The following is a 24,280-nucleotide window of genomic DNA, read 5'->3' on the forward strand; positions in this document are numbered from 1 at the left end:
TTCATCCTCTACTCTTTTACATCTCTTCATCATAGAATGGATTGAGTTGGAAGGGACCTTAAAGGTTGTCTAGTTCCAACACCCCTGCCCCATGAAGGGACACCTTCCACTAGAGTAGGTTGCTCAAAGTCTCATCCAGCCTGATCTTAAACACTTCCAGGAATGAGGCATCCACAACTTCTCTGGGAAACCTGTACTGCTATCTCACCACTCTCATAGCAAAGAACTTTTTCCTAATGTCTGATATAAATCTACCCTGCTCCAGTTTACAACCAGTGCCTCTTGTCCTACCACAAGCCTTTATAGTCTACCTCCAGCCTTCCTCTAGGCCTTCTTCAGATAATGAAAGGCTGCTGTAAAGTCTACCAAGAGCCTTCTCTTCTACAGACCTAACTCTCTCAGCCTGTCCTTGTAGGAGAGGTGCTCCAGCCCACTGATTATCTTGTTGACCTCTCCAGCAGATTCATGGCCACCTTGTGTTAGGGGCTTCAGGGCTGGACACAGTACTCCAGGTGGGGTCTGACAAAAGCAGAGCAGAGGGACAGAATCACCCCCGTTGGCCACACGTTTTTTGATGCAGTCCAGGATACAGTTGGGGTTTTGGGCTGCCAGCACACATTTCTGGCTCGTGTCAAGCAGCACCCCCAAATCCTTCTTTGCAGGGCTGCAGCCTGTGTTTGTGCTTGGGATTGCCCTGGACCAGGTGCAGAACCTTGCACTTATACTTGCTGAACCTCGTGAGCACAGGCCCACCTCTCCAGCCTGTCAGGTTCCCTCCGGATAGCATCCCTAATCTTCAGTGTGTCAACTGCACCACACAGTTAGGTGTCGTCAGCAAACTTGCTGAGGGTGCACTTGATCCCACTGCGGGTTGCCTACAAACTGCTCATGGATCCAGCAATGCATTTCTGCAGCTCACTAATGCTACACAGCCTTTTCACTGCCTCCTGCAGCTCAGCCACCTTCTGCAGGAGGTCCTCCATCTGGGCACACTTAGTGCAGGCAAGTTCACCACCTATCTGCACCAAGAAAAAGGTACTTCCTGCAGTCTACACGCCAGCCTCTCCCCTCTGCAGTTCTGTCTGGGTGGAGGCAGGGATGGCACAGACACCCCCCAACCAGAGCTGTGGCCTTTCCTCTCCAAGGAGTGCTCACTGTTCTGCCTTGTGGGCTAGGTGCACCCTGATGTGCACCCTGAGCTTGTGTTGACAGGCACCTTCACCTTTGCAGGTGGTGCCCGCTCACCACTTGTTTGTTTCCAAGGGGCTTCTTTTATAGGGAGAGGGTGGTCTCAGCAGTGACCATTGACTTGTTTAACTCTGCTGGAAGTGATGCTAGATCTGCTCTCATTGCCTCAGCAGCCCACCAACATGTTGCTGGTTGCCACTACAAGCGAGCAGCTTTAAAAAGCACCCCAGAGAAGCTCCTTGTTGGCCCTTTGCACTGCTGATGCCATAAAATTCAGCTATCTAAAGAAACCCTCTGAGGCTCCAGTTTTAAGTTTTAGAAGGCAGGCAATCTTTATTGCAAGTTTTGGTGCAAGGAGACTCATGTCTCAGATCCTGCACCCCCAACAAGACAAAGTAGCAGCTTTTTATTTCATAAGTACATTGCTTATACATTCAGTATCCCTGAATAATCCTGCATAGTCATGTTATCTCCTGGAGTCTTACATGGTGTTCTTCAGTTGGACTGTAGTACTGAGTTCATGCAGTTTGCTGGAGTTTCACAACTTACTTTTTATCCTTCCATGGTATCTGAAGATGGTCTGAATCAGGTCAGTTCACTTCCTTATCAAGGAAGCAAAATACCCCCTTATCTGTTGTGCATGGTTAGAACATCAGTGTGTAAGTCCTCACAAATTCCATTTGCTCAATATCTTCATTTCCCTTGAGATCAATTCTAACCACATCAACGCAGTTCCCTTCCCCAGTATGGATCTACCTGCTCTGAAGGTGGTCTCCTTGGTGCATCTTAACCCAGGCTTATACTCAGTTCACAGGAGAGATACCATAACTGGAGAAGCTGCGATCCTTAGCTAATGTTTCCCAGAGGCCAGTGTGCTTTCTTTTTAGCCTTGGCTGAGAGGAAAAGAAAAAGGTGGTTCATTTTACTCTCTTATGTGCAGCTAGTCAATTCTGTCTTGCCAGCACGAGTCACATTGGAACAGCAAGGCTTGGGAGAGGAGGGGATACCTATTTCAATGTCCAGAGGTGATGAAAGGGGTTTAGTTTTGTTGAGATCTTCATTTCTTTTTCTCTATTTTCTGTGTTGGTTGCATAGCAAACGTCTCTGAAACAAACATCCTCATTCATTTGAATAAAATGTTACCATTTTGGGGGTACAAACTAACAGCTTTTTGGGCACTCTTGTGACTGGAATTAAGGAAAAAAACCTTTGCAGATCTAGATCAGGAACCAAGTAAGGTGATACAGTAAGCTGAATACCAGGGACTAATGGCATGTATTCTCCAGATACACACATACCATGTCATGGTCAGAAGCTCCATGCTGTGTCTTGTGCTCTCCAGATCTGTTTTGAGAGTAAACTGGACAGTGTGTGTTTATTTGCTATCTGTTTTCTCTTATTGCCTGTGCTGGCAGAGCAGCTCAAAGCCCTTTCTTTATCAGGGTAGATAAGATGCAAATTTCTAGTGTAAACAGTGGGTCGGGAAGAGTGAATGCAAACAGGAATCCACCTTTCTCTCATTTTCTTCCTTAAGAATAAGTATTTATATTTACTAATTTATATGATTATATGAATTGGTTAACATTTTTCACTGGTGGTCTGTTATGCAAAATTGTACTAACATTTAGCATTTTTACCTCAGTGCCTACAGTCCAGTCCTTTAGACTAGTCTTAGAGACCATCTTACTGACTCCCTTAATGCCCTCTTATCTAGCCAAGCCAAGTTTCAGCAGGAGTTACTTTACAGTTTACTGTGAAGATCAAGGATTTTAATTCTCAAGTTTTGAAGGAAAAAAAATAGTAAAGAAGGATAACAAGTTGAAATATGGGTTCTGATATCACTGTTATTTTATTTGTCTATACCAAGGCATGCTTACTGGTTGGTTTGTTTTAGGGCTATTTCAAAAGCAGAGAGATTTAGCGGAGACAATGTAATCTACAAGCCACCAGGGGTAAGTGTAACTATGCATTTTATTCTGCTTGTTGTCATTAAATGTGGATGTGAACTAATGGAGGCTCTACTGAGATCATTCAGTATGTTAGTGCATCTCGAATCTTAATTCAGATTCAGTGAAAACAATTCCAGTCTCATCTGTTGCCACTTAAGCACGGGAAAACTAAATGTGTCACTTTGAATGTCATTGTCTAAAAATGTGTGATGGTTTGGGTGTTCCCTGCCCCCCCACACTTTAGAAATCACCCAAACTAGACTCAGCCAGCTCTGGGAATATGAATGAAGCTTATTACTTACAGCAAGCACAATATACAAGCAGGGTGACCTTATTGCTGTCTACATCTACCTGAAGGGTGGCTGTGGTCAGGAGGAGGTTGCTCTCTTCTCTCAGTGCCAGAACGAGAGGACTCAGCCTCAGGCTGTGCCAGGGGAGATGTAGGCTTGAGGTGAGGAGAAAGTTCTTCACTGAGAGAGTCATTGGACACTGGAATGGGCTGCCCGGGGAGGTGGTGGAGTCGCCGTCCCTGGAGCTGTTCAAGGCAGGATTGGACGTGGCACTTGGTGCCATGGTCTAGCCTTGAGCTCTGTGGTAAAGGGTTGGACTTGATGATCTGTGAGATCTCTTCCAACCCTGATAATACTGTGATACTGTGATACTCTGATATTTACAGTATATACAGTTATATACAGAAATATACAAGGTAAAAGGTAATACAGAAACACAACAGCCCTCCCAGAAACCTGAGTCCCCAGGAGGGGCTCTCAACTGCCCCTTCACCTTCCCCCTACCCCTCTCAACCTTACCCCAGTCCCAAGGAAGAAATGGAAGCTCGGCCAGGGGGATAGGAAGCAAAGTGGATTAGGCAAGGAAACAGAGGATGAGGTTAGGAGAGAGATGCAGCTCAGAGCTTGCCAGCAGTAGAAGTGGCTTTATCTATGTTTTGCTTTTTATTCTTATACATCTCAGCGAGCCTATGAGGGAAGTAGACATCACCATTGTTTTCCTTTCACAGCCTGTAATCTAGTTTTTCTCACCAAAACACTCTAGCTAGCTTCAAACTAGCACAAAATGTTTTGGTTTTTTTTTTCCTTAGAAGTATGGTCAACTCATCATGCATATAGATACTTTGTGTTCTGTAGAAGTCTTTATAATCTGTGAAGTTCAACAGCTGGCGCACTTCATGCACATCAAAACAAGTGACAATTGCTAAGTATATTTCTAGCTGCCACTTGCCTGTTTGAATCCCACATGGTTCTTAGCAGACCATTGTCTTCATTCAAAAACCCTCAGAAATTAGTAAAATTACCTGTGTTAACAAACTCCCTTAAACACAGTTCTACTAGAGGAAAAAAAAAATCAGTACAGAAGAAAATCTGCAAGAATTGCTTTTTATAACCACAGCACCTGAAAATCTGCTTTTCTTTCAAATTTGCTGTGTGAAAAGAGTTGTTTACAAAAGAGAAATAAAAGAAGACCTAAGAGGGAAGAGAGTTTCAAACTTTGTTCTGCAAACCCAGAATTTGCTAGGTTACCTAATTGATTTGGTATTTTTGAATTAAAGTGTGCTTAGTCGTGGCTACAGCTTGCAAAGTCGTACTTGCTTCATGTATTGCAATTGTATTAAAAGATGACAGCACTGCATTCTGAGTTAAACTACTGGCAAAGAAAGGGAAAATATTTATTCATTACTCTTTGACAAAGCAAATGTAAAATACCAGCTTTGGGTCTTGTAGGACACTGGGAAGGTTTTTCTTGAGTGTCTTTGTAACTGCCAGCATGAAGGGGCTTTATACCTGCTTTTAGTTTCTGTGTAAATGGGGACTTTTGGTTCTAAGATACTGTTTCTCAGTCTGACAGCAGTCTAAATCACTTCTATTTCTAGCATCCCTAGTTTGAAAACAAAGTATTTGTTTTCAATTCTTCTTACATTGTCTTTAAAAATGGAGTTGGCTGTATAAGTGATCATATATAATAGTTCTTCTCCTGTTGTGCTTTTGCAACATAGTTAATAGAAGTGTTGCATGCACAAGGGTTAAATATTGATTATACAACTGGCTTTTGGTACTTACAAGCATATGATTACTTTTATGTTGATAATTTGCTTTGCACATAAGAATGTCATTTTCCCTGTGTATTTTTCTTTCCAACAGGAAAATGCTCCTGATATGGTGTATTTAGGCTCTCTAACCAATTTTGATTTGATTTATGCATGGACCCAAGATAAATGTGTGCCACTAGTTCGAGAAATTACATTTGAAAATGGGGAGGTAAGAACTTCTTCTACCATTCTTTCTCAAAACCAAAATCTATCTTTCAAGATCTCAAATCCATGCCATGGAACTATCTGCATTCTTTACTTTGGGCAGAAAATGTCTCTTCATTCTTTTGGAGCTTCTTTGGTGAGACTGAAAATTCACTGGTGCTAGACTTTTAGTGGTTTCATGCACTGCCAGAGAAAGAGGTTATAATTGTGTGCATGGATCGTATAAGAAGTGTCTGATGATTTTTGGGGTGCAGACACTTGGGTGCTAAGAATGTGCATGTGCTAGAACGTGTGTAAGTACCTGTGGGTGTGTAACACCTTCAGAGAGTTGTATTACATATCTAAAGCAATGACATGTTATTTAGACTGATGTTATGCCTAAGTGTTGATATAATAAGATCCAGGCATAAATGTTATTTAAGCAACTTTTGCACCTATTGTGACCTTTAGAAAAATGCTTCTAATCAGAGTAGAAAATACCAGTGGCAGCAGGTCCATGACAGTCTGAAAGAGTAGAACAGCTGTGAACTATATCTTTAGTTATATGTAATCAGCTTTTAATGTTACAGTTGGCAGTAGAAAAAGTGTATTAACCACTTCCAGAGCATTATCTAATAAACACGTTAAATGATAGCTGAGCACCTACAGAACTGGCAGTCTACTGGGAACTCTAATAACAGCCATCTGATGTGATTATTACTATTTTAATTTATTTTGGTGTGTGTGTGTGTGAGTCTGTGTTTAACCACTGATTCCTTCTTAATCTATTTAGCATCATATGCTTTTCCCCTTGGGTTTCTTCTTGTAGCTGTAATTCCTGAGATGAAATTTAGGGGTCTGCTTTTAAACATTTCTTTTCTTCTTTCTATCCTTATTTTCTTGTAATGCTTTTCTGTTTTCTTTAGTAACTCAGTCCTCTTTCATCTGTTTCAAACCTCATATCATAATTACCTTTTTTACAAGTTATTTTACAGTAAGTTTATTATTTTTAACTTATTTTTCACTAAGCAGCAGGAAAAAGTCTTTGGGCAATCAGCAGGTTTGTAGTATCTCAAAAGGAGCATTTGTAGATAGCCACAGTGTCTGCTGGAAACTGGCAGGGTTTGTAACAAACTGCAGTATGTAGTTCACAATGGATTAGAAACCAACAAATCAGTCATATGATTTGTTCTTAGTTGCCACAACCTTTTTAGCCTGAATTTGCAGTGTGTGTAGCACTGCTGTTCTGGGCATGCACAACACCTTGGGTTGCATGACAAATAGAGAGACAGGGCAGAATGCACCACATGGTTTCAGTACAGTCTTCTTGTCAACCCCACCAATTTTTATTGGAAAGTTCTGTTAGCCAAATTTTTATTCTTCATTTGCATCTCAATATTTAAAACTTTCCCAGATATTAAAACCTTTGGAGGTGTGTGGTACATTTCCAGTGTGCTTTTTCTCATGGTGAAATAGGATTCTGAGCCTTTCAAGCCTTGGGTCATCATGGCCAGCTTGCACCAGATTGTCATGGGTTTTCTGGTTGTTCTCTCAACCCTCAGTTCCTGTTTGCTTGGGCAGATATTTACAATTCCAATATGACATTTTGCCTAGCAACATTTGTTTAAAATTTTCAGTGCTGCCAGTACCCAAACAAATTCAAACATACCAAAATTGAGATAGTTCTGCCTGCTGAGATTGTACAGTATTTAAATGGGCTCTTACTGCATACTGCACAACATTACAGGGTAAAAACATGAAGTGCTGTGATTCTTAAGCTGTGTTTATGGTACTAGAATACTGCATACATAAAATAGACTTCTTCGAGCTTCTGGTAGGTTTTTTCTCTCCTTTTCTTTCTTAAAGCTTTCATTATCTGATAATTGCCATGGACAGGCTAGGCAGAAAGATGCCAAATCTGGACAGAGTTCATTACTGTGACTTTAAACAGCACATCACTGGGCTCTGCAGCAAAGTCTTCTGCTTGAGAAGGCTGTCCATTTGGGAGGTAGTTCCTGCCCTTCACAAGAAAAGGCTGTTGGGAGCAGTCATACCATTCAGTATAACCAGTCTGTTTAATTTTATACTGTGTCAATACAGTGAACCATGTGGTCAAACGATGGTGCTGAACTGTAAAGGCAAAAAGTTTCTCTAAGGCATACAGGAGTAATCTGAGAAGCTCGGATCTAATGGCAAACCTTTTGATATTTTCAGTACCAAATGAAACTGCAGGTTTTGAGGGAGCAGTCCAAATAAATGAAATAGGTATTCCAATTGCCACATCATGATCAGCAAGACAGGCTATGAAAGCTGGAATAGAAAAGCAAACAAAAGGAAGATACTTCATAGGAATTAGGCAGGGCCAAAATCAGCAAAATTTTCAGACCAGCTCTCCTAACTACCTGTACTGTTGGAGGTTTTCACTTCTTGATCAATTTCAGTAATGCAGTAGCCTGTGGATACAGCAATGGTGTCCAGTCAGGAGACACTGGTGAATGAGCAGAACTTGATCATGACTGATCTGCTGATCTAGCTATGTCATTAGCTTCCTTTCAGTTCTTTTTTAATGTTTTTTTTTAAGATGGAGTTATTTAAAGATACTCATTGTGTTATGCTAAAACCCTGCCAAATGACTACCTGAAACAAGCTATGACTGGGTCTAGAAAACACTCAACTTCTCATAGTATTTAACACCATGGTATTCAGGCCTTATTGCTGTTTCTATGAAGATGTTGAATTTTCTCAGTACTAGAATATTTCTTTTGGGCAAGTATTCCTGGGCAAGTGTATCCCTTCCCAAAATGCTGATAATGGAACACCTTCATCCTTTCCTTCCTCTGTAACATACAGAAGATTATCATGGTTAACCGTATCCCTCAGGTATCTTAGAGGAATGGTCAACTCCTGTTTTTTTCAGCTGTTTTTTTAAAGTAGAAATCTTACTGAAACTGAAAATAGATGGAAACATTTAAGTACCCTTAAAAAATGTAAGAAATAAGGTTTGTTGTTTGCTTTCTGTGCAGGAACTGACAGAAGAAGGCCTTCCTTTTCTCATACTTTTCCATATGAAAGATGACTTGGAGAGTTTAGAGAAATTCCAACAGGAGGTTGCACGACAGTTAATAAGTGAAAAAGGTTTGTATAAGCTGCTACTGCTTCTTGGATTCACTGGATGTTACTAATTTCAGTGGAAGGAAAGGGCAAGCAGAATCCTAGCTTTAAATCTCTGGAGACTGAAGTGGTTTAGGTACATTTTGACACTGAGAACCAGTTCCTCTGGACAAGATTTAAACAGATACAGAATTTATTAGTAATTATTACTCCAGAAATCCTTCTTTTCCAAATGCCTTAAACGAGTTCTAGAGAGCATTTAAAAGAAAAAGACCTTCAGTTAGTATTGTGGCCAGAAGTGCTTTAATTGAATCCCTTGTTTTGGTGATGCTATTTAAATCTGTTTTCAAGTTCTATGTGCTGTATCTATTCTATCTCCACCTTTTATTCTAGTTATGACAGTGGTTAGTGTTTCAAGATAATATTTTTTTACAAGTCTTAATGTGTATGCATTTTTTTGTCTGCTCACAATTTTAAGGTACAATAAACTTCCTTCATGCTGACTGTGATAAATTCAGGCATCCTCTCCTCCACATTCAGAAGACTCCATCAGACTGCCCTGTTATTGCCATTGATAGCTTTAGACACATGTATGTCTTCCCAGACTTCAGTGACTTGTCGTAAGTATTTTCCTTTGTGCATTTTAAATACAGAAGAACAAAAGAACAGATGTGTTCATACTTTAATCACTGCTGTGGTAGGAAGGTAGATAAATCTGGGATAGATAAAGGGAATTTGGATAGATTGGATTGATAGGCAAGTGTTAATGGGATGAGCTTCAACAAGGCCAAATGCCAGGTTCTGCGCTTGAGTCACAACAACCCCAATCAACTCTACAGGCTTGGGGAAGTGTGGCTGGAAAGCTGTCTGGCAGAAAGGGACCTGAGGGTTGTAATTGACAAACAACTCAATATGAGCAAGCAGTGTGCCCAGGTGGCAAAGAAAGCCAATGGCATTTGGACTGAGATTAGAAATGCTGTGTCCAGCAATAATAGGGAGGTGATTGCCCCCTTGCAGTCTACTCTGGTGAGGCCACACCTTGAGTATTGTGTTCAGTTTTGGGCACCTCATTACAAGAGGGATGTGGAGGTTCTGGAACAAGAGCAGAGGAGGGCAGAAAGCTGGTGAAGGGCCTGGAGAATAATGCTCTTGAGAAGCAACTGAGGGAGCTGGGGCTGTTTAGTTTGAAGAAGAGGAGGCTGTCAGGTAGCTGTCTCCAGCTACCTGAAAGAATGTTGGGGGGAGGTTGTTGCTGGTCTCTTCTCACAGTTAATTATTGATAGAACAAGAGGGAATGGCCTCAAGCTGTGACTGGGTAGGTTTAGACTGGATATTAGGAATTTTTTTTTTTTTCCAAAAGAGTGGTCAGACATTGAAGTGGGCTGCCCAGGGAGGTGGTGGAGTCACCAAGCCTGGATGTGTTTAAAGGTCATTTGAATGTGGTGCTTGGGGATATGGTTTAGGGTGGACCCTGTAGAGCAGGGATATTGGTTGGACTTGGTGATCCTGAGGGTCTTTTCCAACCTGGATGTTTCTGTGTGATTCTGTGAAAGGTGCCTATGTGTGAGTCAATGTCAGAGTCTTAGAGCAATGTGAACTGGTGTGAAGCCATTGTTTAAATGGAGTTGCATTGCTTTATGCAAGAAGAGCATCTAAAATCAGGTTTTTTGGATGCTGCTTTTTTATTTCAAAGTTTTCTATTTTTTTTCTGTAGTTTTTTGGGCATTTGGAGCCTGGCATGGTATTTTTAGTGGTGATCCAGATATACTGATTTACTTTAAAAGGTTTTAAATCTCACTTGGATCATTTAAACGCTGTGTTATGTGAAGATTATTGTAAAATTCACCCTGTAAGAATTCAAACCATGCTGGTTTGGATTTTCCTGCCATGTAATTCCAGCCTTCCTGCATTTATTTAAATGTGGAGAGCTGGCAGAGAATCCTTGTTCCATTGGTTTATGAAGTTTTCCACATGCAGCTTGGAACATGGCTGTTCACTGGCATATTATCTGGATAAAATGTGAGAGAGAAGTATCAGGGTGCACAGGCAAAATACCAGTGTGGTAGTCCACTTTTCATCAGCACATCTCTTCATGTTGTACTGCTTTGGAAGCAGATACTCTGTCTCCTGTGATTCAGTTGAAGATGCATAAGCATTATCTTCAGGGGCTTTCAGCACAAGACAAGTGGTCTGTCTTTATCTTCAGGTTGTGCATTAAGCTCTAGTTACTGTTTTAAAGGAGGCAGCTCATTATACACAGCTTTCTAGGTCCTGGTTAGGTGCCTAAGCTTTGAGACTTGAATTTTTGTCCATTTGTACTTTTAAAAATTCAAGGTATTTAATTTTTGTCAAAGGAAACGATGCAAAGCTCAGATGTAGCTTCCAGTGTGAGCGTTACCTGATTCAAGAAGGCTATGCTGATATTTGGAATCATAGACTCATAGAATGGTCTAGGCTGGAAAGCACATCCCAAGGTCATCTAGTCCAACACACAACCCCCCCATCAGTCAGCAGGGGTATCCTCAACTAGACCAGGTTGCCTAGAGCCCCACTGAGCCTCACCTTGAATATCAGAATCACAGAAATAACCAGCTTGGAAAAAAGACCTCTAGGATCATCCAGTCCAACCTGTCACCCAGCCCTTCTGATTAACTAAACCATGGCACTAATGCCTCATCCAGCTTCCTTTTAAACACCTCCAGGGATGGTGATTCCACCACCATCCCGGGCAGCCCATTCCAATGCCAATCACTCTTCCTGTGAAGAACTTCCTAACATCCAGCCTAAGCCTGCCCTGGCACAGTTTGAGACTGTGTCCTCTTGTTCTGTCACTGAGTACCTGGAGACCAACCCCTGCCTATTCTACCACCTCCTGTGATGGTTTGGGTGTTACCTGCCCCCCGCCCTCTTTGGAAAACCACCCAGACTAGACTCAGCCAGCTCTGGAAATTGAATGAAGCTTTATTTACAGCTTAGCACAATGTATAAGCAGATATTCACAATATATACAGGAATATACAAGTTAAAAAGGTAATACAGAAACACAACTCCCCTCTCAGAAACCAGAGTCCCCAAGAGGGGCTTCCAACCATCCTTCCACCTTTCTCCCACCCCTCTACCTTACCCAAGACTTTGCCTTAAGCTTAAGGTAGCTTGGAGGGTTGGCCTGGGGGGTTAGGAAGCAGATGGATTAGTCGCATAGACGGCAGGTTAGCCCAGAGAGAGAACTCAGAGAGTGACTCCCTTACCTGTGTTTGTGTTCTTCTTGTTGAACGTCTCAGCAAGCCTGTGAGTGAAGTAGACATCACCATTGTTTCCTATTCACAGCCTATAATCTAATTCTTCTCACCAATACATTCTAGCTAGGCTGAAACTAGTGTACCTCCTTTCAGGTAGTTATAGAGAGCAATAAGGTCTCCCCTGAACCTCCTCCAGGTTGAACACTGCCAGCTCCCTCAGCTGCTCCTCTCAGGGCTGTCCTCCAGCCCACTCACCAGCCTTGGTGCCCTTCTCCGGACACAGTCAAGCACCTCAACATCTCTCTTAAATTGAGGGGCCCAGAACTGGACACAGTACTCAAGGTGTGGCCTAACCAGTGCTGAGTAGGAGCCCCAACTACATCCCTGGACAACCTGTTCCAATGTTCCAGCACCCTCATAGTAAAGAATTTTATTCCTGTCATCTAATCTAAATCTTCTTTTCTCTAGTTTGAAGCCATTGCCCCTTGTCCTGTCACTGCAGGCCTTTGTAAACAGTCTCTCTTTATCCTTTGGGTAGGCCCCCATTAGGACTGTTACCAGGTCTCCCTAGAGCCGCCTCTTCTGGCTGAACAACTCCAGCTCCCTCAGCCTGTCTTTGTAGCAGAGGTGCTCCAGTCCTCTGACTGTTTTCATGGCACTCCTTCTGGACCCATTCAATCATGTCCATGTCCTTCTTATATTGAAGTGTCAAGATCTGGACATGGCACTCCAGGTGAGGTGTCACTGGAGCAAAGTGGCAGAATCGCCTCTCTGGATCTTCTGGCAATGCATCTTTTGATGAAGCCCAGTTCAAAAGAGATGTTGAGGTACTGGAACATGTCCAGAGAAGAGTGCTGAAGTTGGTGAAGGGCCTGAAACACAGCCCTGTGAGGAGAGGCTGAGGGAGCTGGGGTTGTTCAGCCTGGAGGAGGCTCAGGGGTGACCTCATTGCTGTCTACAACTACCTGAAGGGAGGTTGTAGCCAGGTGGGGGTTGGTCTCTTCTCCCAGGCAACCAGCAATAGAACAAGAGGACACAGTCTCAAGTTGTGCCAAGGCAGGTATAGGCTGGATGTTAGGAAATTCTTGCCAGAGAGAGTGATTGGCATTGGAATGGGCTGCCCAGGGAGGTGGTGGAGTTGCCATCCCTGGAGGTGTTCAGGAAAAGACCGGATGAGGCACTTAGTGCCATGGTCTAGTTGATTGGATAGAGCTGGGTGCTAGGTTGGACTGGATGATCTTGGAGGTCTCATAGAATCAACCTGGTTGCCTTGCTTGTTTGTATATCAATTGTTACACACAAATGAAGATGAGAGAAAGATGTCAGGCTTGTAGGCAGTTCCTTAATGATAAATAATTCTTTGACCTTATTCTAGGAGATTTAGTTGATGTTTAGAAATACCTAACAGAGAGTTTGGAAGCAAGGAGACCTTGGAACTCCTGGAGTGATATTCTTGAGTGTATGGTTTGGGTTTTTGTTTTGGTAGTGGTGGTTGTTTTGTGGCTTGGTTGGTTTTGGTTTTAATAGGTGAAGTCTTAATCCAGAAACTTTCACCTAATGCAAAGTTTTCTACCACCTTAATACATTTTTGGGGGTCTTTACAAACTGGCCCCAGTCTGCCCCTTTTAATCCCAGTGCTTCTACCAGCCAATAGGCTTTGGATGTGATGCTTTCAGAACTGGCCCACTAGAAGGTTTCCTCTTTCTTTTGAGGAGTTGTCATTTTGGAGAATAGTAACTTTATACACAAATTAGAGCACTGCCCAATATTTCTTCCTCATACTTTGGCCACCTATTTAAGCTGCTGTTCCAAATCAGAAGGGAGTGTTCAACAGATCAATTGTAGCTTGTGGGCAAGAACTGACTGACCTACAAGAGGCTATAGGCACCAAATGCCCTCATGCTGTAGGAGAGAAGAGATTGGAGGGGAATGCCTTCAGCAGTGTGCCTGATCTAAGAGAGGAGCCCAAGGTAGAGCAAAGAGTAATGATTCTGCTGTTCCTTAGCAATACAGAAAAGGAGGCTGGAATGAGCCTCCTTTTCTGTAGCACTACTAATTATCACTACTAATTCCTGATGGAATTCCTAGGAAGGGAAGAGACCTCTCAAAGTACCACTGTAATACTAATTAGTTACAGACATTGCTGTGGTCATACTCTTTAACTCTGACAAATGTACTGCATTTTATCTGAAGAGTTTTCTGGCTCTGAAATACTGGTGGTGGCCTGCCTGACCACACTTTGTTCCTCTTCTCTAAATGTAGTAACTGCTCTGATGAAAGACTCTCCACACAACCTGTCTCCGTTGCTACCTAACATTTTGATTGTGTGCAGAGTGCTCGCAGCATAGCTTTTTATCACATCTTTAATACTCACAAGGTCAAGTTTTCATTTTAAGCTTTTTAGTGTTTTTGACATTTCACCAATAAAATTGGATGCTGTAGTTTAGCACATTTACTGTGGGTGACAGTAGATGCTCTCAGATTAGATTTACATTGATATCCTCTTAGTGCTTATCTCCAGCGTCTATGCAGTTGCTCAGACTCCAGAGAGCCTTTCCAAGATGTTTTGTCAATACAGCTACCCAACTGTCATTTGTATCTGTAAGCTGTGCATTTGGAGCCTGCTGTTGCCTCTTACATTATGGTTAGTGGGGAGCTGCAGTGAGCATACAATGAAGTTATTGGCTAGTACAACTCTGTGGGAGTTATTGAAAAGATTAAATACTTGCTGTGTTCTCCAGAGACAGTGGGAAGAAAAAGAAGCTGGTAGGATACCTTAACAAACCATTTGGCTTCCTGTCCCCTATTAATCACCTAAAAGCTGACATAGTGTGCTAGATAAACAGAAGTTGGCTCTCTAAACAATGCACTTCTAAATCTTCTATGTTTGGACTTAACTTGTGATAAAACATGGATATTCCTGTTGGATCTGTTCCAGAGTTCCGGGTAAGCTGAAGCAATTTGTATTAGACTTGCATTCTGGAAAACTCCATAGAGAGTTTCATCATGGTCCTGATCCCACTGATATAGCACCTGGACAGGTAAGGTTACAACAAACAGGTGTAATTTTGTCTTTTAATAAAAGCATGTTCCTACTCCTTGTCAGAGCTGCACTTTTGAATGTGTTTACTTGTAATTTAAGTCCCCTGAAAGAGAAATTATTTGTAGAAGTGTAACATTGCTGCTTCTGCTTGGCTCTTCCTTTTACTTTCTCCAAGTAAAGGCAGAGGAAGCAATAGGAAGTATGGTGCCTGCTTGCCTTGAATAAAGAAGGAGTATAAATACATGTTTTTCTCCACTGAAATATGTATTTCTCCACTTGACCTAGGTGACTGTTCAGAATTCATAGAGCTGCTCTTGTGTTCTGTTGTGATTTCACTGCAGAAAATGATGGTGCATCGTAGTTGCATTATCTCCTACAAGACACACTGAGAGGGTTCTTCTAAGGGGAAACATAACTGGCTGAAGGTTTTACATATTTACTTGTAGTCACCAATACAAGCAAGAGGCAAATTATTAGAACATGAACAAAAGATTGATAAGTGGTATTAGGGCTTATAACTTTTATCAATGTAGTGAACAAGTGGCATTAACAGTGGTCACACGCTGCACCTGTCAGTTTGGATTCCTCATTGTTCTGCTCAAATATTGTCATGCTGCATAGTTACCTACCTGAAAATCACTCCTAGAATCTCTTCAGGAGCACAATTACTAGATCCTTCTCCAGTCAACATAGAATGGTTTTGGTTGGAAGGGACTACCAAAGGTCATCTAGTCCAACCCCCCTGTAGTGAAAAGGGACATCCACTAGATTAGGTTGCCCAAACCCTTGTTGAGCCTGACCTTGAATATCTCCAAGGATGAGGCCTCAAATACCTCCCTAGGCAACCTGTTCCACTACCCTCATGGTAAAAAAAGTTGTTCTTAACACCCAGTCTAAATTTTCTCTCATTTCAAACCATTGCACCTTGTCCTGTCACTGTGGGCCTTTGTAAACAGTCCCTCTCCACTCTTCTTATAGCCCCCACTTCAGGTCCTGGGAGGTTGCTATTAGGTGTCCCTGGAGCTTTCTATTCTCCAGGATCCCTCAGCCTGTCCTCATAGGAGAGGTGTTCAACCCCTCAGTCATTTTCATGGCCCCACTCCAAACCAAATCCATCAGGTCCACATCCTTCCTGTGTTGATCTGGACACAGTACTCCAGGTGAGGTCTTACCAGAGCAAAGTGGCAGTATCACCTTCCTGGATGTGCTGGCAGTGCATCTTTTGATGTAGCCCAAAATGTGATTTGCCTTCTGGGCTGCAGGTGTACACTGTCTGCTCATGTCCAGCTTCTCATCCATCAGCATCCTCAAGTCCTTTTCCACAGGGCTACTTTCTATCACCTCATCCCCCAGTCTGTATTGATAGTGAAGATTGTTCTAGCCCAGGTTCAGGATCCTGCAGTTGCTCTTGCTGAACCTCATGAGGTTCACCTGGGCCCACCTCTCCAGCTTGTCCAGATCCTTGTGCATGACATCCTGTCACACCAGCGTATCAACAGCACCACTCAGCTTGGTGTCATCTTCAAATTTGTCTATATCATTGATTAAAAATATTAAACAGTACTAGTCCCAGTGTGAACCCTTGAAGGGCACCACTTGTCACTGCTCTCCATCTGGGTTTCAAGCCGTTGAGCACCACCCTCTGGATGCAATCATCCAGCCAATTCCTTATCCACTGAACAGTCCACCCATCAAATCCACATTATCTCCAACTTGGTGAGTAGGATTTTTGTGGAGGAGTCCAGATAGATGACATCCATAGGTCATCCTTTGCCTACTGATGTATTCACTCCATCATAGTGTTTAATACTAGAGGCAGAAAGAAAGGGATATTACCAGCCCTAAGTCCATCTACTCATACCAGTCTTATGTGTCTTAGTCAGCCCTGTGTCTCTTAACACACCACTCAGCATGTACGTGTGGTGTCACGCTGAAAAGTGCAAATGTAGCACCCTACCAGGCAACCTTCTCATTACCTCAGGTACTCTAAAGAAATAACTGCTTTTAAGCAGTGCTTTGAAGTTATGTTGCATTGTTGTGAGCTCTAAGAGCTATGCTGGTACTTGAGGAGACCTGTTGCAAGGCCTTATGTTGAGATGCCTCAAGCTATCCCAGAATCCATGAGTGAGGGACATGCAGGCTGAACTGTAATTCCCAGGGTTTCTCAGGGATTCATTCAGCAACCAGAACTGAGGTCAAGAGGAGGAGATGCAGTAAGGATGGAGTGTCAGGCATAGCCAAGCAGTCAGTCAGCTTGGAGCTTGACAGGCCGGTGTGGAAGAGACCCTGAGGCAATTGCTGGGTATTGAGCAAGCTTGAGCAGAGAAGGCTGAAGCCTGCTGAGTCCTGCTGGCTATCTGGGCCCAGACTCGTAGTGCTGCAGGCTTGCTCTTGTCTCCAATGCACGCCAAGCCTGGGCTGTTTCCTTCCTGCCATCTGGTGGAAGATGCGTGTGCATGTGCCAGGGAAATGCTGGCCTCAACCGAGCTGGAGGTGGCTCCGAGGCCATGTGTGTCTCTTAAGCTGTGTCTTTGGTTTGGGTGGATTGGTTTTTTTTGTTTTGTTTTGTTTGTTTTCCATAGAAAATAAGGTTAAAAAATATTTTGGTAGCAATGTGGCTTTTCTCTGGCGTATCTCAAAACCAAACACACAAACTAGAATACCTCCAAAGCAAGTGGTAGACTCAAATACACAGTGGGGTGCATCTGAAATACTTTCAAGTCACTTGTACAAAAACTTGTGTGATGGAACACCTCAGAGGTAGAGGCCAACAAAAGCAATATCCCTACCTGATGGTGCTTAATTAACGTGTGTGTGTTCCACCTAGGTGGGACTCAGAATGTGCCTTGCAAAACAGTAACAAGCAATGCAAATCTGTGAGCGTGCAGGCCACTTTGGCACTCCCGTAATTAATGTGAGAAGCTGATTTAGTAGATGCAATTGATTACTAAATGACAAGCAATTTTACTGTTTGTTCTGTTTTTCAGCCAATTCAGGATTTAGCAAGCAGCCCACCAGAGAGCTCATTCCAGAAACTGGCACCCAGTGAACATAGGTACACCTTATTGAGGGAAAAAGATGAACTTTAAAAACTTGAAATAACCTTGCAAGCCTTTCAGACAGCAGCATTGACTTCTGTGTGGTGGAAATAGTAAACCTATATTTTCATAATTCTATGTGTATTTTTATTTTGAATAAACTGAAAAAATGTTTGGGTTTTTTTTTTTTTCCTTCTTCTCCCCAGGCTTGTAACTACATTTGTTTGGTGGGTCATGCTATACAGCATCTTTCAAGCAGTACGTTCCTAATGCTCTAGTGAAATATCAGAGACCCATCCAGACTCTTGATCTAACTCTGTTCTGTAAAACTTTTATAATCCAAATGAAGGTATCCTTGCCAGAGACATGCTGTTAACTTGCACTATCCTAGAACTAGGACTTTGGGGGTTGTTTTCTGTGTAACCTTGGTAGTATGTGCTTTTTCTTCCGTTTTATGTCAACAGCTATCCTGGGAACCTGTTTCTTTTGCCACACTTTTTCTCCCACTTAAGAGGGTCTTCTATTCTGGATACTTGGGAGGGGAATAAATTAAAGTTTTACAGAATCTGGTGTGGTGCTTTACTGGATGTAAATGTGTTAAGTGATTAAACAGTTCTATTAAAATATTGGGCAAGGAAAAGAAAGTTTTAATGATAATGGCTCTGCTTTGAATGAAAAGGCTGTGTTGACTTGCTCCGATTCCCTGGAATTAAGATTGTTGTATTATCCACACAGTTGTGTTAAAGACCATCAATGTTGGAAAGCTTTCAGAGCAGGAGAGGACAGGGACTGGCTCCAATCTTACATTTGTTAGTCTTAACCTCTGCAGGTTTAGGTTAAAATTAACCTTTTTTTTTTTTCCTTTTTTTTTTCACTTTGTTGTCTCCCCGCCTTCCTGGCAGACATTTACTTTGAATGACCATTGCAAATTTCCTGTTACTCCTTTTCTTGTCTGGTGTTTGCCTTATTTATTGCATGTTCTTGGAATTTTGTGCTGAAGGAATTAGTGCTTTCCCTCTGGGCTTTTCTGTTGTGTGCAGTACCAGAAAATGGGCTTTTCTCAATGGACTCTTCAAGCTGCTGGAATAGATAAACATATAGAAGCAGTAAGATGGAAAAATATCTGTTAATTTATTATGCATTGCTGAAGACAAATCAATTCTGTATTGGTACAGTACACTTGCTAGAGAGGCACTCAAGCTTTAGTGTCCTTGGAAGCAAGCTTATGCTTTGGCTAGGGGGCTTACTGGCCTCATGTTTACTTCAGTGAGTGACCCAACTTACACAGTGCAAAGCCCAGAATTCTTTTTTGCTTAATGCCCACCTACACAGTTATTGACAGAAGACTGGCATGGTGCTGTGCAGCTGTGGCAACAGCTGATCCCAAGGAAGGTTACTAAATCCAGCCTCTGCAGCAACAGGCACATGAATTTTCTAGGTGGCGATTCTGAGGAGAGAGTTGCTGGTACCAACCAGCACCGAGCATAGCTGACTGAGCAGATGCAGAGCTGGTAGCTGAAAGGATATGGCAAGAGTTTGTTCTCGGGTGTACGTTTTGTTGGGTTTCTGAAGTGCACATGGAACACTTGAAAGCCAGGCCTTCTGCTGCCCTGTACTCTCTCTCATGCCCAATCAGGTGTTTTGGCAGCTGAGTCATAGCACTTTCCAGCTGTCACTTGTTATCTGCATGAGGTGCTACAGAACTTCATGACTTGTGCACGCACCTGAAATTTTAATCAATTCCTGCATGGTGCCTACAGGTACTCAATCCTCTGAGCTTACTTTTCCTTGGCATCTTATTTACAAATGCTCTTTGGTAGATGTTTGAACCTCTTTCTGGAGAGAGATGCTACCTCATGCTCATGCTTACAGCTAGAAACAGAGATATTAATCACCTGTGCCATTTCTTAATCCAAGTTTGCTTTCCTGAGTAAGGACTTGTTCCCAGAGCTTTGGCATTCCCAGCACTGGGTAGACAATTGGATGTAGCAGCTTCATGAACGTTAGGCCCAGTAATTTTCCTGGGTTCTTGATGACCATTGACCTGGCTGTACCAGCTTTCACAGTATTTTTCTACCTGCAAGTAGAAGGTTGGACAGCTGAAGTCTTGGTGTCCTTGCCTAACATGGTGTTGAGTACCACTTGAGCTTTTAAGTGATGCTGCAGAGGATTTGCCCAGAGAGGAAGTGCTGAACAGAATGGGAGACGTTTCAAACTGAGTCCTTCAAGTCATGTCATCCATACCAATGGTTTTAACCATCTGGTGCTCAGCTAACCTTCAACACTTCACTTCAGAGGCTTTATGGGAAGCTGTCAGGCAGTTATTCTCATATCAGAAAATAAACCATTCCAAACTCTCCTTTTAACTGAGATTAGGGAATGTGTTATGAGCTAGATTAGTTAGTAGATGCATGTAACCTTTTGGGAACTTCTGTTAATTTTGGTCAATGTAAGTAATTCAACAGTTGAAGCATGTGTTTAGTAACTCACTACAGGAATCTGCAATTTTGGTGATGCAATGACTTTAGCAATATACAATTTGTGAAGGATGCTGAAAGGAAACAAAACCCCACGGCTCTCAGTAAATGTTACAACCAGTCCCATATGTGAAAGCTTTTATTTGGTCTGAAAGAATTATTTATTGCTTGTATTTCTTCTAACATGCCTAATAAGTTAAATGCTAGTTTGGTTACTCAGGTGCCCATGTTTTTCACACAGGTAAATAACCAACCTGTTTTAAATAACGCAGCTTAAATTATAGTCTTAAGTCCAGTGTTTACACAGTGTCTTGAAATTGCTTCCTTAAAAACACACAGAGTAAGAACCGTTTTTGTGCTAGACACTCCAAAGAATGAGTGCCTACCAAGCTGGACTTGAAGAAGCTGTGATAGGAATTCATTTCTATGAGTTCAGATTGTCTTGGCATTAGTCCCAACTTGCTGGGAGAGGGCAGAGTCCAACACTGTCTCTGATGTGGTGTCATGTGCCACTGACCAAGCTAGCCTGGGCGGCATGGAGTATTGTGCTAGGTTGGAAAATCCCCTCTTGAGTAAATGAAGGTGAACTACCAGCAGACAGCTGGTGAGTTCTGCACTCAAGGAGCTGCTTCTGCTAGCTTTTGGGCTCTTGTGCCCTAAGGATGAAACAGTAGAAAGGAGCAGGGAAAGAGAGGAAAGAGGAAGTGAGTTCTAGTTTGTCAGAGCAGAAAAAAGAAGAGGGACAAGAAAGACAGAGAGAGAGATCACCACTCTCCATTCCAGGGATGTCTGGCAGGAGTGGTGCAGAGTTGGTGAGTGCAGAGCCCACGAGGTCTTCATGGTGGATGCACACTGATCAATATGCTGTTATCCTTTTTACATACTGGGAAGGTAGAATGGGCATGGTCACACAACGACAAAATTAATTCAGGAGACACCTGTGCCACCTTCACAGGACTTTTTCCACTGTTAACTTCTTTAACGAGCAGGCCCTGCTCAGTCCAGGGGGAAGCAGGGCTTTGCCGTGCCCTGGGTTACAATGTCATCACCACACAAGGTTTGGGTCTGAAGAAGTCAGAGTGGTAGGTGTGGTGAGTAGGGCACACAGTAGGGAAGGAGAATGTGCTTCTTAAAATACAAAGGAGGGAGCAGTTTCTGAGTAAGAATGCTTTTTCTTAGTTTCTTCCTTCAACCGCAGCAATTACATCTCACAGGAATGAACACTAAGAATGAAATCGTTACCGGCTCATTAAATGTGCTTACAGCTGAAGTAAGTGCATTTAAAGAAAAGCATTTGCTTGACAGGAGCAAATGATCTGAATTACTTGGGTCATGTTTTCCACTCCAGCTGATGTTACAGATGTAGGCACTGTGGCTTTAACAGATGCAGTTTTGACAACCTTCACAAGGACTTGTGAAAACTATTTTTGCACACATTGCATCCCTGAGCCTCAGATCTACTCCAGATAGACACAGTGCTCTGTCTGACAGCAGTTTCAATCAGATGTAAAAAGTAATGAGGAAGAACTGTTCAGAAAAAAGATGTTTGTGCTGTAACTAACAGTTGCTTACAGAAGTCTCTAGGCACAAAAGCCTATCAGCTTTGCAGACAGCTATCTCCAATGATGGTATCAAAGTCCTGGCTAAGAAAGAGAAGCTCCACCTATAGCATGCTTCCTCAGTCTTCCCTGTTAGGGAGCCTCATCTGGACACTGACTTCAGTGTTCACAACTCATGAAACTGGACTCTAGCAGAGCTCAGGGTGAATTGAACAATCAAAAAAAAATTTAAAAGCAGCTTCCTAATCTCAGTTTCTGTTCTCCTGAACGGCAGCAGCAATAGTGTGGGAACTGTCCTGGAAGGATGGAGGTAGGACCATGTGCTGAAGAGTAGATTAGGTGACAGGTGTACAGTTAGGTGACAAAACATATTACATTTAATGTGCCTGTTTCAGAAGCAAAAGGCTTCTTAAACAGCAAAAGATGGCTGGTAATAGAGATCCACTACAAAAACACCAACAGCCTCTTACCCCATACAGGCTCCACAGCATGGACCAGGCTCTTGAAAAGGCTGAGAACCTGAGTGGGTGGAAGGAGCAGTTTCAGGAGTGAACAGCGTGCAGGAGGTGTGCTGCTGACCCAAACAAGCAGAGTTTGGTTACTGTGAACTGTATCAGGTTGATGTTTTCAAACCAGTCCCACCGTTTGGGGCTGTCAGCTGATGCTGCCACCGTTTAAAAGGCCTGGTTGCTTCACCACGTCTGCCTTCTTCCATAAAGACTACTAGTGACTGGGCCTGCCTGTGGCACTGCTTCCCAGGGAAGCTGTTTGGCACTCAGAGGGCTGCTAGTGACAGATGAAAAGCAAGGACAACATCTAGCAGTAAGTGCTGCTTAAGTAAGCTGAGGCTTCAGGCTCAGAGTGTCAAAGCTTGGCACTTCATCCACTATAGTGTTCTCAGCAAGTCAAGAGTGGAATACCCATGGAGAATTATCATTCTCTAGCAGCAGTCCTACAGCATTGCTGCTTTGACTTCAATTCTTTAACTACACTTTGGAAAAGAGGAGGACTTTACACTTCCTTGTTAAAAAAAGGTACCTGAAAAAAAGGGGAAAACTGCTTGTGCTGCTGATCTGATTTGTCTGGCAGGCAGAAGTGGGATATAGAGAAGGGCTTTTTCCACATTGCTCACTCAACATTTTCACCTGTCCCTGTGGCAGCTAACGCTTCCCTTGTGTTACTGAATGGACATTGTCTTATCCTGGGAATACACACAGGAGGAGTTTGGGAATCCAGATAAACAAAAGGAAGAGGAAAGAGCAATGAAGCTTATTTCCTTTAATAAAAGCAGTATTATAAAAGCTCCAGCTTCATGGCAAAGCACTGGGGTTTTCCAGATCCTCCTCTTTCTAGTGTCTGCAAGACACTTTGTGCAAATTTGGCACGAAGCACCTGTCACCCATCATTACAGCTGTGCATACAGCTCACCAAAAAGTTCTCTAATTAAAAATTATGCACATAATTTTCAAAGGACTGATGTCCCTGCATGTAGCAAGAAACTCTGCCGTGACTGTTCTCATCCCTCACGCAACTCGGCCTATTATTTAAAGCGTAGGGTTGAAAGTCTGTCATTAACGTGGCTACTACACCTTTGTTCCTAGTCATAATGAATCTCTACTTCAGCTGGATTTTTTGGCACTTTGGCAAGAAAGCTCTGGACAGCTGGAAGAGACCTGCTCAATCATTTTTTGTTTTCTTTTTTGTATCAATTTTCCACCTGTGAAACCCAAAATCCCACCACCAAGTGCAGCTGCAATTCCTGCCACTTTGAAGCCTGCAAGGAGGCCAATAGGACCCCCCACCACTCCTCCAATGACTGCACCTGCCACGGGCAGAGCTGCCAGCTTGTATTTCGCAGCCTGTAAAGGGGAAGAAAGAACAAAAAACAAGAGTTAGAATGCACTTGCCTGTGGTGATGTGCATTTCCCCCTCATTGCTCTTGGCAGGGAGCTGAACGCTCAGTGATAGATTAACTTTACAAATTAGTATCTTAAAAGAGATGATCTGCTCTCCCACATCTATGACAGAGCATACTAAAGCCATTTCAGAGGTGAGCTAGCTCATGCACACAGTCATCAAGCAGGTCCTGTCAGATGGTGCTGGCTGCCTGCGTACGCTCTTTGTTACTTGGTCACCATCATTACATCAAACGGGAAACAGCAAATGCTCAGGTTTTTCAGTGACATGCCAGAATCCATGTTTGTGGCTTATCAGCATACCCAGAGCAGGACTTAAATGGCACACTTGTCAGCCTGGTGTTCTGTGGTTGGTTGGTTCTTGTGAGCCAGCTCTTGAACGCTCTTGTCGCAGGCAAAGCAAGGTATCATCAGAATAGTATAAAAAAAGCCTCTCAAAAGTTTTATTTCCTGCTAGCCTGGATATGACAGAAAATTATAAGACAGATTCCTTTTCTCTTTTTCTTCTCTTA

At 42.7% G+C, this 24,280-nt stretch overlaps 2 protein-coding genes across 5 annotated transcripts in view; one reads left to right on the top strand and one right to left on the bottom strand.

Moving 5' to 3' along the window:
• The window catches only part of ERP44 (endoplasmic reticulum protein 44), a 60,853-nt gene extending 42,393 nt beyond the window's left edge, over positions 1–18,460 (top strand). The window contains exons 7-12 of the mRNA XM_064150086.1: positions 3,083–3,140; positions 5,294–5,410; positions 8,409–8,520; positions 8,975–9,116; positions 14,674–14,776; positions 17,766–18,460. Of these exons, the coding sequence (XP_064006156.1) occupies positions 3,083–3,140; positions 5,294–5,410; positions 8,409–8,520; positions 8,975–9,116; positions 14,674–14,776; positions 17,766–17,867 (634 nt within the window). The 3' untranslated portion in view covers positions 17,868–18,460. The remainder of the gene's footprint in view (positions 1–3,082; positions 3,141–5,293; positions 5,411–8,408; positions 8,521–8,974; positions 9,117–14,673; positions 14,777–17,765) is intronic.
• Positions 18,461–20,414: 1,954 nt separating this feature from the next.
• The window catches only part of STX17 (syntaxin 17), a 38,154-nt gene continuing 34,288 nt past the window's right edge, over positions 20,415–24,280 (bottom strand). For all 4 annotated transcript variants that reach the window (XM_064150089.1, XM_064150087.1, XM_064150088.1 and 1 more), the window contains exon 8: positions 20,415–23,711. In XM_064150089.1, coding sequence (XP_064006159.1) covers positions 23,472–23,711 — 240 coding nt within the window. In that variant the 3' untranslated portion in view covers positions 20,415–23,471. The remainder of the gene's footprint in view (positions 23,712–24,280) is intronic.

The sequence above is a fragment of the Pogoniulus pusillus genome, chromosome 10 (assembly GCF_015220805.1).
Source record: "Pogoniulus pusillus isolate bPogPus1 chromosome 10, bPogPus1.pri, whole genome shotgun sequence".
In the NCBI taxonomy this organism is placed as follows: domain Eukaryota; kingdom Metazoa; phylum Chordata; class Aves; order Piciformes; family Lybiidae; genus Pogoniulus; species Pogoniulus pusillus.